The sequence below is a fragment of the Macrobrachium nipponense genome, chromosome 23 (assembly GCF_015104395.2).
Source record: "Macrobrachium nipponense isolate FS-2020 chromosome 23, ASM1510439v2, whole genome shotgun sequence".
In the NCBI taxonomy this organism is placed as follows: domain Eukaryota; kingdom Metazoa; phylum Arthropoda; class Malacostraca; order Decapoda; family Palaemonidae; genus Macrobrachium; species Macrobrachium nipponense.
Window position 1 is genome coordinate 48,456,116 of NC_061090.1, and position 17,702 is coordinate 48,473,817.

Here is a 17,702-nt window from a genome sequence, read left to right on the forward strand (position 1 = left end):
CTGGACCCTCTGCCCCATGCCACGGACGCTATGGCCCTGGATTGGAACGTGTGGATCTTCTTCTGAAAGTACTGGACAAGCTCAGAACGTTCAAAGGACGTGTTGCTTTAGTACCCAATTGGCCCAAAAGCAATTGGTTTCCCCTACTCCTAGAATTGGGACTCCGGCCTCAACAGATTTCCAATCCCAAACTGACTCAGTTAGAATTCAGAAAGCCCTAACTTTATGGATTTTATAAAGTTTGCAGCACAAAGGGATGCTAACATCGATCCCCAAAACATCAAATTCTTAGAATCTGATAAAAGGGAATCCACATTGCGTCAGTATGACTCAGCCGTTAGGAAACTAGCTTTGTTCCTCAAGGGCTCAAACGCACAAACCATGACCACAAATTTAGCCATAACTTTCTTCAGGACATTGTTCGAGAAAGGTCTAGCAGCAAGCACAATTACTACTACCAAATCTGCTCTTAAAAAGATCTTCCAATTTGGTTTTAGTATAGATCTGACAGATTCATACTTCTCTTCTATTCCAAAGGCTTGCGCTAGACTCAGACCCTCTGAGAGACCCAGGTCAGTCTCATGGTTTTTAAATGATGTCCTTAAATTGGCCTCACAAATCAACAATGACTCTTGTGAATATATAGCTTTTTTAAGGAAAACGTTATTCCTAATAAGTTTGGCCTCAGGAGCTAGAATTTCAGGACTGTCGGCTCTTTCAAGGGATCCAGGTCACATTGAATTCCTTCCCTCAGGAGAACTTCTTTCCCCAGATCGTCAATTTTTAGCCAAAAACGAAGACCCACAAGAAAGATGGGGGCCCCTTGGAAAATCATACCACTTCCACAGGACCAGTCACTATGTCCAGTCAACTCCCTAAAAGCCTACTTGAGTAGGACTACCCTGATATCCTCAGGCCCATTATTTGTTAGGGAAAAAGGTGGTACAATTTCCTTAAAAGGGATTAGGCAACAAATTTTGTATTTCATAAAACAGGCCAACCCGGAGTCTTTCCCACGGGCTCATGATGTTAGGGCAGTTGCCACCTCCATCAATTACTTTCAACATATGAACTTTGACGATCTTAAGAAATACACAGGCTGGAAATCTCCGACAGTATTTAAACACCACTATTTGAAGTCTTTAGAAGCCCTTAAATTCTCTGCAGTGGCAGCTGGAAACAGTTTCTCCTGACACTGCTTGATATATATTTACTTAACCCTATCTCTGTAGCTCTTTCCCTTCTGCCTGCCTCACTAGCACCCTTGCCTAGCTTGGTCGTCTCTGTATATTTTTACCTTGGATGTAGTTGTACATACAATGAATGTTATTGCTTTATGTTTGGGCTTAGTTCCCTTGTTTGTTTAGCATATCCTTACCATATCTATTGCTATGGTTTTGTATCCTTATCATTAAGTTACTTTAAGGTCTATTAAAACGGATTATTTCTGTATATATTTATCACTTTATTGTAATCTTAAGTTGTATATTATAGCAACTAACCTTACTTGTGTTTTAATTTACCTATTTTTACAGTATTTATGCATAACTTTTCAAGCTTGGTGGGGCCAATTCTCTGGCACTATTTCACGGAGCAACACAGGCTGAGCCCAGAAAAGGGATTTTGACGGAGGAAAAATCTATTTCTGGGCAATGACCTGTGTCGCCCAGTGAAATCCCCACCCACCCTACTCACATTCCTCACCCTGTCTGGCCCAAGCTTGGGTGCTATCTTCAGGAATGATGTCAGAGGCGCTCATTGTAGTAGTAGTGGGTAGCGGAGCCTTAGTTCGGCTCCTCTGTAGATGGGGGGTTTTGGCGGAGGAAGAAGCTAAATGGCAAGGGACCTCTGGTAGTGGTATGCACTCGCTCTTTACTATACCGACACCTTTATTACAAGGTGAGCGAGCCAGAATATTCTGGCACTATTGTTTCTCTTTTTTTCTCTGGTATATATAGCAATATTTGTACCTTAGAAATGAGTATCAAGGATTCATTTCACTGGGCGACACAGGTCATTGCCCAGAAATAGATTTTTCCTCTGTCAAAATCCCTTTTTAAATATTAATTTTCAAAATACCCATATTTCATTTTTTATTATTAATCTGCAAAACAAGGAGAATACAACCATCTATAACATTAGGTGATGTTAAAAAATGAGCAAGAAAATATTAGTTCCATTACTGATGTTGCTAATGCATAATATTGCTGTCGTCCTTCGGTAGCAACTCCCTAGCAACTCTTAGGTGGAGGATGGCCAATTTTTAAAAATTCATGAATGGAAAGAGAAAGATGTACATATGGACTTAATATAAATTTTTTTCTACCTTCCAGGGGAATTTGAGAGTGAATATTTGAACCCCGTGCAGATCCTCTTTTCCAAAAGTCAGTGGTAAAAATATCCAAGATAATAAGTATTTTTTCTAAAAATTTTTTATTTTTATTTTGTAAAATTATAATACAGCTCACACAATATCATAATAGATTGAACTAAATCAGAACCCTGAACATATACATGTACGTATGTATGTTAGCCAGATTCCACCACAAAGCTATACATGTGCGTACATATACGTATGTATGTTACCTATCCACAAGGGGTTAATATATTTGTAAAAATAAAAGAAAAGGTGTTGACAAAGCAGCAGAGATGTGTGAGGTAAGGTAGAATGCTTTTGTTGGCCTAAATTGTTTTGCTTGGATACACTGCAGTCCTGATTTTCCCTAAATGGAGTCTTTTCTGGGTCGACCTGTGTTCGCCGGTGAAAAGGATCCTGCTATTCACTTTTCTAGTATAAATAGGTTCTAAATATACCAGAGAAAAAGCTAGCATGGTATGCTGAGGTTACTACCCTCGCTCGAGCCCCCTAAGGGCGTCGGGTATAAAGTACAAGGCGAGTGGAAGCCACTATTAACAGGTCTCCTGCCAATTAGAGGTTTCCTTTCCAAAATCCCTCTCATGGGGAGAGCCGGCCCAACGGCTACTACTTCCCCCCCCCTCTCGCTACTACTGCTACTACAAGACCTGAGCGCCACCTGCAAATCCTGTTTTAGAACTCTTGAATCTACGACGCGCTTTTTTCTTGCTCGTGATTTTCTGTGTTTCTAGTGTGCGTATTTCATGATGGCTTCCTCCGAGATGTCTTCTGCACCAAAGTTGAGTACTCCAATTTCCTTTTTTCATAAATTATAAGGTTGCGGGACTTCCTAAATTGGCCTTCGGACCTGTAGAAAGTATTGCGGGGAAGCTGGCGTCCCCCTGCCATTTTGGAATCATGAGCAAGAACGCGTGGGATTAGGTACGCATGTTTTAGCTTAAATAAGAATAATTCAATTATTATTTGCATTAAAAGTACCTAATTCATGTGTTCACTTATTATACTTATTATTATTATTAGAAATTAAGTCGTAGAGGTACCGAACGCGCTCACGACATACTCTGGGGTAAGTCTGGGAGCTAAACTGAGAACGTTCGTACTCCCCCATTTTGCATGAATTATTATTTACAAAGTAAATATATGGAAATATGTCTATTCATTAATTCACTGAAGAGGTGGAAGAGTTGCCACCCATCAGTTCAGCCCAACTATATTGATAAGGTAGGCTAACTGGCCTTAACCGTTACTCTTATGTCTTTTTTCCCTGAAGAAGTTAAGGCTCTTCAGAGGAGATATCAATGATAAGAGAGCCTCTCTATCTTTCATTTTATGGGAACTATCCTCCTGGCCAGTCTGAATCTAATAAATTCGGGTTTGGTAGGTTTAGTTGAGGGTACTGTCCGCATAATGATATCCTAGAGGAGATTTAACCTGACGTTCCGAGTCGCTAGCGATCCCGGTTAGTCAGTTAGATCCATATCGGTTATCCCATATATATATATATATATATATATATATATATATATATATATATATATATATATATATACTATACACATATATATAAGAACCCCTTGCAACTCTTCCATAGTACCTCATTATCAAGTATGATTATCCATTATTGTCATTAAGCAATACTGTATTACTGTACCGTAAAAGGTCTGGTTAACATTCGTCTTGGCCCAGCCTCCTTCGGTTTAACCTTAGTAGTGTGCTTAGCCTCTCGATCGAGGGCCACCCCAACCAGTTGCTGTACCAACCACGACGGGCCATGGGCCCAGTCACACTACCACCCCTACAGTGGTAGCCTACACAGCCGCTAATGGGTGGCCACCTCTGATCGGACAGGTGGCCAGAGGTTCACGACCGACCGCCCCCCCCCCCCCCTCCCCCCCCAGCAACCCACCCTCCCCCCCCTACCCACTACTAGGCTCGGCCCAGACCGAACAGTTATAACTCGTGGTACTAGTACTCTTAGTGAGGAACGGCCACTTGAGTTTCACAGAAGTGGAAGGAGGGGGACGAGTATGGTGGGTGTGAGGGGTATTACAGCTCCGAGCTATAGTCCCCCGGCCCCACCAGATGACGGACATAGCTTTGGGCAGTACATATGTTGCTCCGCCGCTCCGTTGTCTCTTTCTCCGGCTCCTCTAACAGTGGAATTGGGGTAGGAGCCTTGCTCCCACACCCCCCTCAGTAGAGGTAGGCAACGTCAGATATGGAATTACCTTCCCCTGACCCGCCACCTCCGTCTGTTCCACAGCCAGTGGCTAGGGCAAAGAGAAATGAGACTTCAGTTGAGCTAAGCCTTGAGGGATCGTACAGTGAACAGCTCCGGACCCTTGCGGTGCCGACGGAGAGTGGCTCACCCTCACATCCGCCACTGGAGTTTTGCATTAAACCTGCTATAGCTCAGTTCTCATTCTTTGGAGAACATGTAAGCGCCTACGTTCATACGTAGCCCTCCGGTCCGGCCGAACCTACAGAGTTGAGGCCTGTCCTCCTCATAGTCCGGCGGATATTGGATCTCAAGTACTAGACCTACATAAAATCCAAGAGCGGGATCGAGAGCAGGCAGTTAGCTATTATATAAGAAATTATTCAGTGAATTGAATATTTATTAATGAGTAAGTCTTGAACTTTATCTAGTTTAAGTTCCATACCCTCACCGGAGCAGCTCCGGCCCTCCTTGAGGCTGATACTCATTAATAATTACTATTACAGAAGGTGCGCTGCCAGTCGCCGGGGTGCTCCGCCTCCCTCGGCGAGACCGTGGGGCACAAAGTGTGTCGCTCCCACGCGAACTGCTCCGTCCCCTTTGTAGGCGAGGAGGGGCAGCTTCCGTATATGGTTTGGCATCCGGAGGCCTGCGCAATCTGTTAAGAAATGGTGATGCTCCTTATGAATGATCAGGTAAGCATCTTAACCCCCCCCCCCTTTTTCATGATGAAAATTGTAATTAACCATGTAACAATATTGTTTAACAAACAGGTTTCCTATGTCGGGAAGGTTAATTCCCCTTCCTTCCCGACAGACGGCTGAGGACGCCCGCCAGAGTGCCAAGACGGACCTGAAGCCCTGGGTCTGTGGGTACGGGAGAAATGCGCCATCGGGTCATCCCTACATCTTGGACGCCAGCCTGGGAACCCTTCGATGCCATCCGAGCGGAGACGACCCCCCTTCCAGACGACCAAGAGGATTTGATGGCAGATGTGGCTGCCATCAACATCCACACCGAACCTATGGCCCTGGGAGAGCAGGTAAGTGGCGAGGTAAGTGAGGCAGGTAGTCTCCTTAGCCCAACTCCTTCTTCTACCTCTTCTTTCCGGGGCTTCTCTAAGTCCACCCCTGCTTGGGACAGCTCACGGTCGGTTCGTCTCAAGGAAAAGTCAGTAAGACCAAAATCACTGCCCAAGGGATCAAAGCCGACTCTGTCAGCAGCGACTGAGTCATCTCCGGCCCCAAGGCCTTTGACATCGTATGACAAGTCGCCTGCTGCCAAGGGTTCTCTCCCTTCAAAGGGATCGAGAACGAAGTCCGTGAAACCCAAGGCGACGGAGTCTGGCGTAGACCATGAACTACTCGCTAACCTTCTATTGACGAAGGTTAGGGAGGCAGTAGACGAGAAGTTTGAGTCGTTGCGATGCGCCTCCGGACCTGAGGTCTCCGGCCAGTCAGTTTCTGACATGGTGGCCGAGCAGATCAAACTGTTACAGGACATGATGACTGGTTTTCTCTGCTCTGGATCTCCAGCGCTGGCTATGGCAGTGCCGGATGCTTCCAAGCTCCCACCTCTCCACAAAAATAATCCATGGCGGCTTGCTATGCATTCCCCATACGTAGATGGGAAATTAACCATTGAAGGGTGCAGGACCCGGCCACTGGAGGACTTCGAGTTTTACCCGAAAGGTCTTCAGTTTCCCTTCCCCGGGTTCGTCAGACTAGCGGAGCATGCGCTAGTTAGAGTGGACAAGGTCCCAAAGGAGACTGTGATCTTCCTGAGGGACCAAGCCCAAGCTGTCTGGACACGCACCATGGCCAAATGGGAGTGCGTTAACACCAGGTTAACGCCTCACAAGGGCTCATGTACGATGTTCGTGATACCGGATCGAGTCCCATCGCCCTGCACCGACAAGGTTACGGAGTTAACTCTCCAAGCTATAGCAGAGGATAAACCTCTCCCGGCTTTAAAGGAAACAGAGGCCACCTCCCTTCTCCTCCCTTCGAGTAGAGAATTCTGGCACGAAGCTCCAGCCACGTTTACGGTAGGTAAACTGGATACGGACTGTGCCTCAACCTTATTCTCCGACAGACTACCTAAACTTCTGGAGAACATGATAAAAACAGAATTTGAGGCTAGGTTGAGACTAGCAAGGTCTATCAACTCCATCACCTCAATGGAGTTGGTAGCCACGACCTATAAAGACGAACAAGTATTCCAGGTCTTGACGAAAAGTCTATTACAGACTTTCCAGTCAGACCTATATGACTTTGGTATGGCAAGACGAGCTTGCAGGAAATACGTCCTGGCGGAGGCTTTCATCAGGCATGAACCCAACAGGTTGATAAAAGCATCAATCTGGGGGGAGAACCTGTTCCCTCAAGAAGATGTAGATAATGTCTTGAGGGAAGCCTCCGAGTCCGGTGGGGACTTCCCTTCAAACGGAAGTTTGAAGCACCTGGACATCAAGCTAGGGCAAAGAAGAGGCCGAGGAGGTACAATCCCTATAAGTCCTCTCGACCTCAGACGATTGTTCAGGCAGTCCCAATATCCCAAGTTGGGAAGCCCTCAACATCGAAGGCCCAGCCACAGCAGCAGTTTGTTCTGCTACAGACTCCGCCAGCCCAGCAACCCTCAACCTCCACAGCCATCATGACCTCCCCCGCCTATGAAGCTAGGGAATCTTTTCGTAGCTACAATAGGCATGCGGATAGCAGTAGAGCCAGAGGCAACTCCCGGCTACGAAGCGGCTCAAGGGGTAGCGGATTCCGAGGAGGGAGGGGGTACAAACCTGCAGCCAACCAGTTAGACCGCAGGTAGGAGGGAGGTTATATCTCTTTCGAGACCATTGAACCTTCAGTCCATGGGCACACAGTATAATCTCCAAGGGCCTGGGATGGAAATGGAAGAAAGGGCCTCCACCACCAATAAACTTCTTCCAGATCCCAACAGCGGACCTGGTAGAATATACCAAAGATCTTCTACAAAAGAAGGCAATAAAGAAAGTAAGGAGACTAAAATTTCAAGGACGTCTGTTCACTGTTCCAAAGAAGGACTCAGACAAAAGAAGTGTGTTTCTGGACTTTTCAAGGCTCAATTCATACATTCTTTGCGACAAGTTCCGTATGCTGACGGTCTCGCAGGTGCAGACCTTACTTCCCCGTGGGGCCGTCACCACCTCTATAGATCTTACAGACGCTTACTATCATGTTCCGATAGCAAGGAACTTCTCTCCATGCCTAGGCTTCAGGCTAGGGAACAAAGCTTACTCATTCAGAGTCATGCCGTTCGGGCTCAACATTGCACCCAGAATATTCACCAAGCTAGGAGAGACGATAGTCCAAGAACTAAGAACCAAGGGAATAATGTTGGTAGCCTACCTGGACGACTGGCTCATTTGGGCAGCCAGCATCAAGGAATGCCGCTGGTCGACAGCCAAAGTAATAGAACTCTTGGAGTTTCTGGGATTTCAAATAAACAAGGAGAAATCACGGCTGGAACCGGCTTCCCACTTTCAATGATTGGGAATCCAATGGGATCTTGTAAAACACAAGCTATCCCTTCCACCTAGGAGGGCCAAGGAGATAGCTGCGGCTACAAAACAGTTTCTCAGGAACAAAAAGACCTCTCGTTGTACCCAAGAGAGAATCCACGGTTCACTACAGTTTGCATCAATAACGGACGTCCTACTAAGAGCCAGATTGAAGGATATCAATTGTGTCTGGAGAAAGAGAGCCAACAACAATCTCAGAGACAAGATCTCAGCAATTCCGCCTATACTAGCAAAGAGGCTTTGCCCAAGCACAAGAACCTAACCAAGGCAGTACCACTGCAATTCCCTCCGCCATCTTTGACAATTCATACAGACGCGTCAATGTGTGGCTGGGGGGGATACTCTTAGTACAAGAAGGTTCAAGGGATATGGTCGAATACGTTCCGCCAGTTCCATATCAATGTGCTAGAAGCTATGGCAGTTTTCCTAACCTTAAAACGACTAACTCCGGCCAGGAACAACCATGTGAGGATAGTCTCGGACAGCCTAGTGGTGGTACACTGCATAAACAGGGGAGGTTCCAGGTCAAGCAAGCTGAATCACGTGCTGATTGCAATATTTGCTTTGGCAGCGAAGAGTCATTGGCACCTGTCAGCAACCCATCTGGCAGGAGTCAAGAATGTGATCGCGGACGCTCTTTCCAGGACTACTCCACTAGAATCAGAGTGGTCTCTGGACAAGAATTCATTCCAGTGGATTTACAATCAAATCCCGGACCTTCAAGTAGACTTATTCGCAACAGAATCCAACCACAAGCTGCCATGCTATGTGGCTCCCAACCTGAACCCTCTAGCCTATGCCACAGATGAGATGTCCATAAATTGGAACAACTGGCAGAAAATTTGTCTATTCCCTCCGGTGAATCTTCTGATGAAGGTCTTGCACAAGCTACGATCCTTCACAGGACAAGCAGCATTAGTGGCTCCCAATTGGCCGAAAAGCAACTGGTTTCCGCTCCTCCTAGAGCTGAAGCTCCAACCCAAACGGATCCCTCGCCCGGAACTGACACAGACAGTACAAACTCAAACTGTGTCAGCTTCCTCAAGAATTCTGAAAGCCCTAACTTTATGGACTTCATGAAGTTTGCAGCCCAAAAAGACGCGAGTATTGATCCATGTAACCATTGTATTTATAGAATCAGATAAAAGAGATTCAATTCTCAGGCAATATGATTCGGCTGTTAAAAAATTGGCCAAATTCCTAAAGGAATCAGGAGCCCACAAAATGACCACAAATCTGGCAATCTCGTTCTTTAGAACTCTATTTGAGAAAGACCTAGCCGCCAGTACTATTACAACAATCAAGTCAGCTTTGAAGAAAATTTTTCAGGTCGGCTTCAATATTAATTTGTCGGATGCATACTTCTCCTCCATTCCGAGAGCATGTGCACACCTAAGACCAACTGTCCGCCCACAAAAGGTCACTTGATTCTTGAATGATGTACTTAAATTGGCGTCGGACACTATTAATGAATCATGCTCATATATAACCCTCCTAAGAAAAACTTTATTCTTAATGGCTATGGCCTCAGGTGCCAGAATATCTGAACTTTCAGCTCTCTCAAGAAATCCAGACCACATAGATTTCCTCCCGTCAGGGGAAGTACTACTATCCCCAGACCGGAGCTTCCTCGCTAAGAATGAGGACCCACAAAATAGATGGACTCCATGGAAAGTCATTCCTTTGACACAGGACACATCATTGTGCCCTGTCACTACCCTTAGATCCTTTTTAGCCAGAACCTCTGCAACATCGTCAGGTACTCTTTTTATTAGAGAAAAAGGTGGCACAATCTCTCTTAAAGGTATTAGACAGCAAATACTCTACTTTATTAAACCAGCCAACCCGGATTCAATCCCACATGTCCATGATATCCAGGTGGTGGCTACTTCTATTAATTATTTTAAAAAAATGAATTTTGAGGATCTGAAGAAATATACGGGTTGGAAATCCCCAGTAGTTTTTAAGCAATACTATTCGAAAAATCTAGAAGCCCTTAAATTCCCAGCAATTGCTGCAGGGAACATAGACTCCCCCGAATAATAAATCCTATCAACCTTCTTCTAACCCTTTCTCCTCCCTAATAATCTCTCCTTTCTACCTGCCTCGCTCGTACTCCCCACCATACCTCTCTCCTCTGGGTTGAGAGGGCCTGGGCGTCATCCTGCCACCAAATCTTGTACATAAAATATTTGGTTCCGGATTGTTTTATAGACCGAGCTATATATATTCAGGGTATCCAGGATACCCTGTCAATTATATTATATCTTTAGGTTATTACTAATTCTAAGTCATAAATTTAAGTCTTAGCATAAGTAGTAAGTAAGTAAGCTTAAGTTTAAGTAGATCTATTGTAATATGTTAAGTGAGTAAATTTAAGCTAAAATGAACCCCAGGTTTCATTTAACTCCTCCTTATAAGATTACTTGGTATCTAGTAGGCTTGGATGGGCATTCCCTGATAACTTTTCACCGGCAAACACAGGTCGACCCAGAAAAGGGATTTTGACGCAGGAAAAATCTATTTCTGGGGAGAGACCTGTGTCGCCCGGTGAACCCAGCCCTTCTAATTGACTTCCCTACCCTTACACCAATCCAAGCCAAAGTGTCTAAAAATTCAGGATTGCAGGTGGCGCTCGGGTCGGGTAGTAGCAGTAGTAGCGAGAGAGGGGAAGTAGTAGCTGTTGGTCTCCCCATGAGAGGGATTTTGGAAAGGAAACCTCTAATTGGCAGGAGACCTGTGAATAGTTGCTTCCACTCGCCTTGTACTTTATACCCGACGCCCTTAGGGTGCTCGCGCGAGGGTAGTAACCTCAGCATACCATACTAGCTTTTTCCTTTGGTGTATTTAGAACCTATTCATACTAGAAAAGTGAATAGCAGGATCCTTTTCACCGGGCGACCATGTCTCTCCCCAGAAATAGATTTTTCCTTCGTCAAAATCCCTTAATTGGTCTCTCCTCACAATAAAAGAATTACAGAAAAAGTCTGGAAAAGCCACAACAATTTTTCCAGTTTTCTCATTGAAAACTTCTCTTCGACATTGAGAAATGACTTTTTTATGCAGACTTTTTATGCAAATTTTTTTTTCTTTATTCCTCAAGGCTGCTACCATTACTTCTACCCCTCCTCCTTATTCACTCTGGCCTTGAGCCAATATTCTGTGTGAATGACATGGACCTCTTTTCCTTGGTAAAATTGTCCACACTCTTGAGGAGCTTTTATCAATGTTGCCCACTCCACAAACTCAGGTCTGAGGCTGTATAAGCCTTTGGGACAGTTTTTGGAAGAACCCTCATGATGAAAACTTGGCTTTTTCAAAGCATTTTGGTGAATTGCACAGCCTGTCATATTGAATCTTCATTCTGAGGGCTGGGGTTTGCTTTCATTCTTGTTTGTTCGTGAGTTTGTTGTGAAGATTAGAATCCATCAGTATTTGATGAGATATCTGAGGCTTTTAACCTCCTCCCCCAAGACTGTTGGGAGAAATGTAGATAAGATGCTTTAGTGTCCAGTGTGAGACTTGCAGTACTATCTGAATAGGACCCAGTATCTTTGGCCCTTCCAACATTGCCTGAGAGGACAGAGAAAAATTCCAAATAATTTTGTGTTATTTTCTAGCAGCTTCAAGTCTAGTTTGAAGGATTTATATGTAATATTCACTTCCAGGATATAAAAATACTTGAAAGAAGGTTTTTAAGATATACTTTCTAGTATACCTTTAAAAATTTCAAATTGAAATTTTAAAAATTTTAAGTGAAAACCCTTTATCATTACTAGTATGAAACATGTTATTGATGTCTCCATTTATAAAGGTAGTGATATATTTTATGTAATATATCTCGCAAACGGTACAGCATGTCCATTGCCATGTTCACTGCATTTTTTTATTGCACAATGACTGTTGACTGTTGAAACTTTTGGCATATATAAGAGAGGATTCTGCATATTATAATTTTAATGAAAAATTTTCAGGGAAGCAAGTTTGGATTATCTTGCAACGAACTCTTAACACTGTAAGGAAAGAACCAACACAGATTGTAACAGCACTAAGGATTGTCGAGCGTGAGGAACGTGCAGACCAGTTTGCCCTACAGGTATTACTTATAACTATAAGTATAGTATGTAATAGCATTTTTTGTGGATAAATTGCTCATATATATGTATTCTTGTCTAAAGAATTTACTAATTGAAAATCATAACTTGAAAAATGTTTACTATTTTTATGATGATTAATGTATATATCACCTTCAGAGACAAAAAGGGTCTGGTTTCTTACCTCCTGGACGTCCAAAGAAATGGCGTGAGAAGTCTCTAAGTGTATTAGAAGGAGCTGTTGCCCAGCGAATTGAAGGCAACCAGTTTGAAGATAGAGAAGGTAGTAAGAATTGGCTTATCAAACATTTAGAGGTCAGTATCCACATTTTTTTTTTTTTTTTACATTACAAGAATACTGTGATAGATGTATGAGGCATATATCAGTAGTAATGATATGTAACATAAAACACATAAAGCAAAACATGTTACATACTTGGAGATTGCTTCATGTTGTATTTATCCAAGATTGTCATTAGAATATGTAAAAGAAAATGGCTTTGGTTATAAAGATTGACATGATTAGATTGAAATGGTGTATACAGCAAAGTGACATAGATAGGTCTGGTGTGATTAACAATGGGTTTCAGTGAAGCTTGAATGTCAATAGGGTGAGTAGGAGTGAGAGAGAGCTATGCAGATAAATATCATTAAGTTTTCGTGAACGCTTCTAATAGAAATAATTTTTCTTTTCTTTTATAAGCTATTGATATCTGCAGATATTTAGCGAGTCTTTGCCATTCCTAGAAGTCTATTTCATCTACTGATTATGTACTTTTATTTTTTTTCCAGGTCATCCGGTTGCTTTTGCTTGAAGACATGAAAGTCATTAGGTCTTTGTGTGTGCCTTGCTTTCCTCCTCATTATGATATCACAAACCGCTATGTACAGATGTATCACAAAAGTTTGGCAGCACATGTGAGTAGTGTACAGGTTTAGATGGTTAAAAACCCTTATTCTGTAAAATATCATATTTATTTTTACTTTTACTGTAGGCTGCACAAGTCTTTCAGTTGAATTACATAATGTTCATTTTCCTATCCTCTGAATGTCATTTAGATAAATTGTATCATTCCTTAAAAGTTATATGTACTATGCTGTAGTTCTTTCATTTGTGAATAAATGAGTACTATTGTAATGTATAAGTTACAAATCTTTTCTGGGTGTACTGTGAATTCTGTTATTTATGCTAATCATTTATAGTCAGTCATTAATGTAACTGACAAAATGAGTCATTAATATGCTTGTATAATGTATAACTAAATACTTGCGCAATTACAGCTCATAGAATTGGTTGATGGTGGTTTAGAAGACAATGAATATGTCTCACTACTATCCTGGGTTCTAAATGTGTATGGAGGCAAAGAGCTGATGGGGCATCCTACGCTCAATATAAATGTTGCCAAACTTGGACCTTTGCTGGACAACAAGGTCTTAGATGATCTTATATCCAAATACCTTCAGGTAAGGACATTTCAGAATTCTTAGAATAACAGTACGTTTACCGATGTTAATTGAAATTTTATTGAACAGATACATTGACAGCTAATAATACTGATTCCATTAAGTATTGTTTTTCTTTCTCTGGCAGGTCAGCATTTTATACATATTTTGTCAAGTTTTTATATTTCCCCAGTTACTGATTTCATTATTTGCAGTATCAGCAAATTGGTTTTGCAAAATATTTTCTCATTGATAGGTTCTATGAATGGTTTGTGATAAGTACACAAGAGATTTATCATTAGTGGTTCTTTAATTCTTGCAGAGTGCCATAAGTATTCTCATTACCCATACTAGCCATTGTCAGGACCATCTGAAAGCATGGTCACACTGGACCCCATGATTTTAGGTCCCCATCCTTCTATATTTTTTAAGTGAAATGTTTTGGCAGAGTAGATAGTCACTGCAACCTTGTTTTTCTTGGATAATACAAACGATTTGTTTTATAAAGGAGTATTCCCAGCGTGAGCTGGAAATGGTTGTTTAAGTTTAGAAACAATGTGGATTATTGGTGGTAAGTAGATTAGTGGTGAGGTTCCCTTTCATGTGTTCGAAACCCAGCCCTTTTTCGTGGCTACACTCGTTTGCTTGATTTTGGATTACAATTGTGTGATTCAAGATGTATGTTTTCAAAAGAACAAAGGTTTGAAAGATCTGGACACATGTAGGACATGAATGACAGTTTGGTTGCTTCATGTCCTCTTTTGCTGTTGATCCTTGCATTTTGCTCTCATTTGGAGGGGTATGGTCTGCAGTACTGAGTGTGTCTTTTGCAGTGGAAGACCAAAAAAAGTTTCCTGATATCTTCAGTAGGGAACACTTCCCCTTTGACATTGCCAAACCTTTTCAGTTCTTTAAAATACTATCACATATGATTTTTGTAATTACAGTTATATTATTATTATTATTTAAAAATATTAGTAAACATATTATACATATATGTACCATAAAAATCTCTCATCTCAGTAAAGAGAGAGAGAGAGAGAGAGAGAGAGAGAGAGAGAGAGAGAGAGAGAGAGAGAGACTCCCTCCCCTCCTGTCACATTACTTGATATATTTGACAGCTGTTGGTCCTCAGTTTGGTACCTTGAGTTCAAAAGAAAGATGCGTGAAGATTGGGATTTCCTTCATTCTTACATAATTTTTAATTTATAAACTAAAATCTTACTAATTCACTTTAGTATTTTCTTTAATGAATTGATATTATTGTTGTTTACATTAATATTGATATTTGAAAATTAGAAATAAATTTATTTCATTTATATCACAAAAAACATACATCTCTGTAAGAGAGAGAAAGAGAGAGAGAGAGAGAGTTATCCTTATTTTGAAAGAGTGAAATGGAAAGATTATTGTAGTATTTCTGTAAAATACTATCACATATGATTTTTGTAATTTCAATTATTATTATCATTATTATTATCATTTGAAAATATTAATAAACATATACATACATGTTCTATAAAAATCTCAAATCTCAGTAGAGAGAGAGAGAGAGAGAGAGAGAGAGAAACACACACTTCCTCCCCTCCTGTCACATTACGATATATTTGACAGCTGTTGGACCTCAGTTTGGTACCTGGAGTTCGAGAGAAAGATGCGTGAAGACTGGGATTTCCTTCATTCTTACATAATTTTTTAATTTATAAACTAAAATCTTACTAATTCACCATAGTATTTTCTTTAATGAATTGATTGCTCTTTACATTTATATTATTTGAAAATTAGTAATTCATTATTTATCATACAGAAAACACATCTCTTTAAGAAAGAGAGGGAGAATTGTTATTGTTATTATGTGATATCATTTAATCTTATTAAACTTACTAATACAGTATTGATCAATATTAATATTTTAAAATTAGTAAATCTTTTTGTATCATAAAAATGTATTTAGTCATGAAAATAATCAAAATACACTAATTTTGGATTATTTATCATCGGAAAAAACCAGCGAATCCGTGAGTCCACGAATCCGGAGAACGCTAATAACGGGGCCCACTGTATATCTGACCATCAAGAGTGAAATTGTGAATTATTTCTGAGACAAAGAGAATAATAATGAAGAGAGAGAGAGAGAGAGAGAGAGAGAGAGAGAGAGAGAGAGAGAGAGAGAGACGGAGAGCGAATAGAGAGAGCGAGAGAGAGAGAGAGAGAGAGAGAGAGAGAGCGAATAACTCCTTCACTCCTTCCCCTGCACCAATACATATATTAAACTGTCATTTACTCCCCTGCCCTCCTTTCTCAAAGTAGATATAAGACTGGGAATTACTATTTCTTTTATTAATCTTATTGATATTGAAAATTAGTTATTAGGTAAGTAATTTATTTATCATACTACAAAACAAATAAACATATGTAAGTAAGAGAGAGAGAGAGAGATCCTTATTTAAAAGAGTGAAATGGAAAGATTATTGTATTTCTTTAAAATACTATCATGTATGAATTTTGTAATTATAGTTATATTATTATTATTATTATTATTTTAAAATATTAGTATACATATTATACATACATGTACCATAAAGATACGATAAATAGGAAAAAAAAACTATGATCGGTCAAAATTTGACTCTACCGAAATTGTCGAAAACAAAAAGCAAATTTGTAACATAATAATCTTACGATCTAGTAATATTCAATCATTTATCTTCACTTTAAAACAATTGCAAGTCTCTAGACAACAATATCTCGATTATGGTGAATATTTTGAAAAAAATATTTTTATTCCCTCCGCGCGCCAATTCTCTGCCGAAAATCTCCGAAATGCGTAGGTCACATTCTCCTAAGATTTGTGCCTTTTCATATTACGCTTTTTTTTAGAGTTTTATATATGAAAATGTGCGCAAAATCATGCACAGTATAACAAAAAATATTGGAAGGTTGTAGCATTTCTCATTTTTGAAATATTTGCATATAAAGTACGATTTTTTTCCCTCCGCGCGCCGATTCTCGGCTGAAAATCTCCGAAATGCGTAGGTCACATTCTCCTAATATTTGTGCCTTTTCATATTACGCTTTTTTTAGAGTTTTATATATGAAAATGTGCGCAAAATCATGCACAATATAACAAAAAATATTGGAAGGTTGTAGCATTTCTCATTTTTGAAATATGTGCATATAAAGTACGATAAGTAGGAGAAAAACTACAATCGGTCAACTTTGACTCAACCGAAATGGTCGAAAAACACATTTGTAACATAAAACTCTTACAGTCTAGTAATATTCAATAATTTATCTTCACTTTAAAACAAATTGCAAGTCTCTAGAACAATATCTCGATTTATGGTGAATATTTGAAAAATATATTTTTATTCCCTCCGCGCGCCGATTCTCGGCCGAAAATCTCCGAAATAGGTGTCACATTCTCCTAACTAAATTTGTGCCTTTTCATATTACGCTTTTTTTAGAGTTTTATATATGAAAATGTGCGCAAAATCATGCACAGTATAACAAAAAATATTGGAAGGTTGTAGCATTTCTCATTTTTGAAATATTTGCATATAAAGTACGATAAGTAGGAAAAAAACTACGATCGGTCAACTTTGGCTCAACCGAAATGGTCAAAAAACGCATTTGTAACATAAACATCTTACAGTCTAGTAATATTCAATCATTTATCTTCACTTTAAAACAAATTGCAAGTCTCTAGAACAATATCTCAATTTATGGTGAATTTTGAAAAAATATCCCTCTTCTCGCCGATTTCTCGGGCTGAAAATCTCCGAAATGCGTAGGTCACATTCTCCTAATATTTGTGCCTTTTCATATTACGCTTTTTTTTTTTAGTTTTATATATGAAAATGTAGTGCAAAATCATGCACAATATAACAAAAAATATTGGAAGGTTGTAGCATTTCTCATTTTTGAAATATGTGCATATAAAGTACGATAAGTAGGAAAAAAACTACAATTGGTCAACTTTGACTCAACCGAAATGGTCGAAAAACGCATTTG

The 17,702-nt window shown here is 40.5% G+C and overlaps 1 protein-coding gene across 1 annotated transcript in view; it reads left to right on the forward strand.

Moving 5' to 3' along the window:
* Positions 1 to 17,702, forward strand: part of LOC135197799 (exocyst complex component 3-like) — a 161,024-nt gene that overhangs the window by 3,845 nt on the left and 139,477 nt on the right. The window contains exons 2-5 of the mRNA XM_064224928.1: positions 12,126 to 12,247; positions 12,405 to 12,560; positions 13,038 to 13,163; positions 13,527 to 13,709. Of these exons, the coding sequence (XP_064080998.1) occupies positions 12,126 to 12,247; positions 12,405 to 12,560; positions 13,038 to 13,163; positions 13,527 to 13,709 (587 nt within the window). The remainder of the gene's footprint in view (positions 1 to 12,125; positions 12,248 to 12,404; positions 12,561 to 13,037; positions 13,164 to 13,526; positions 13,710 to 17,702) is intronic.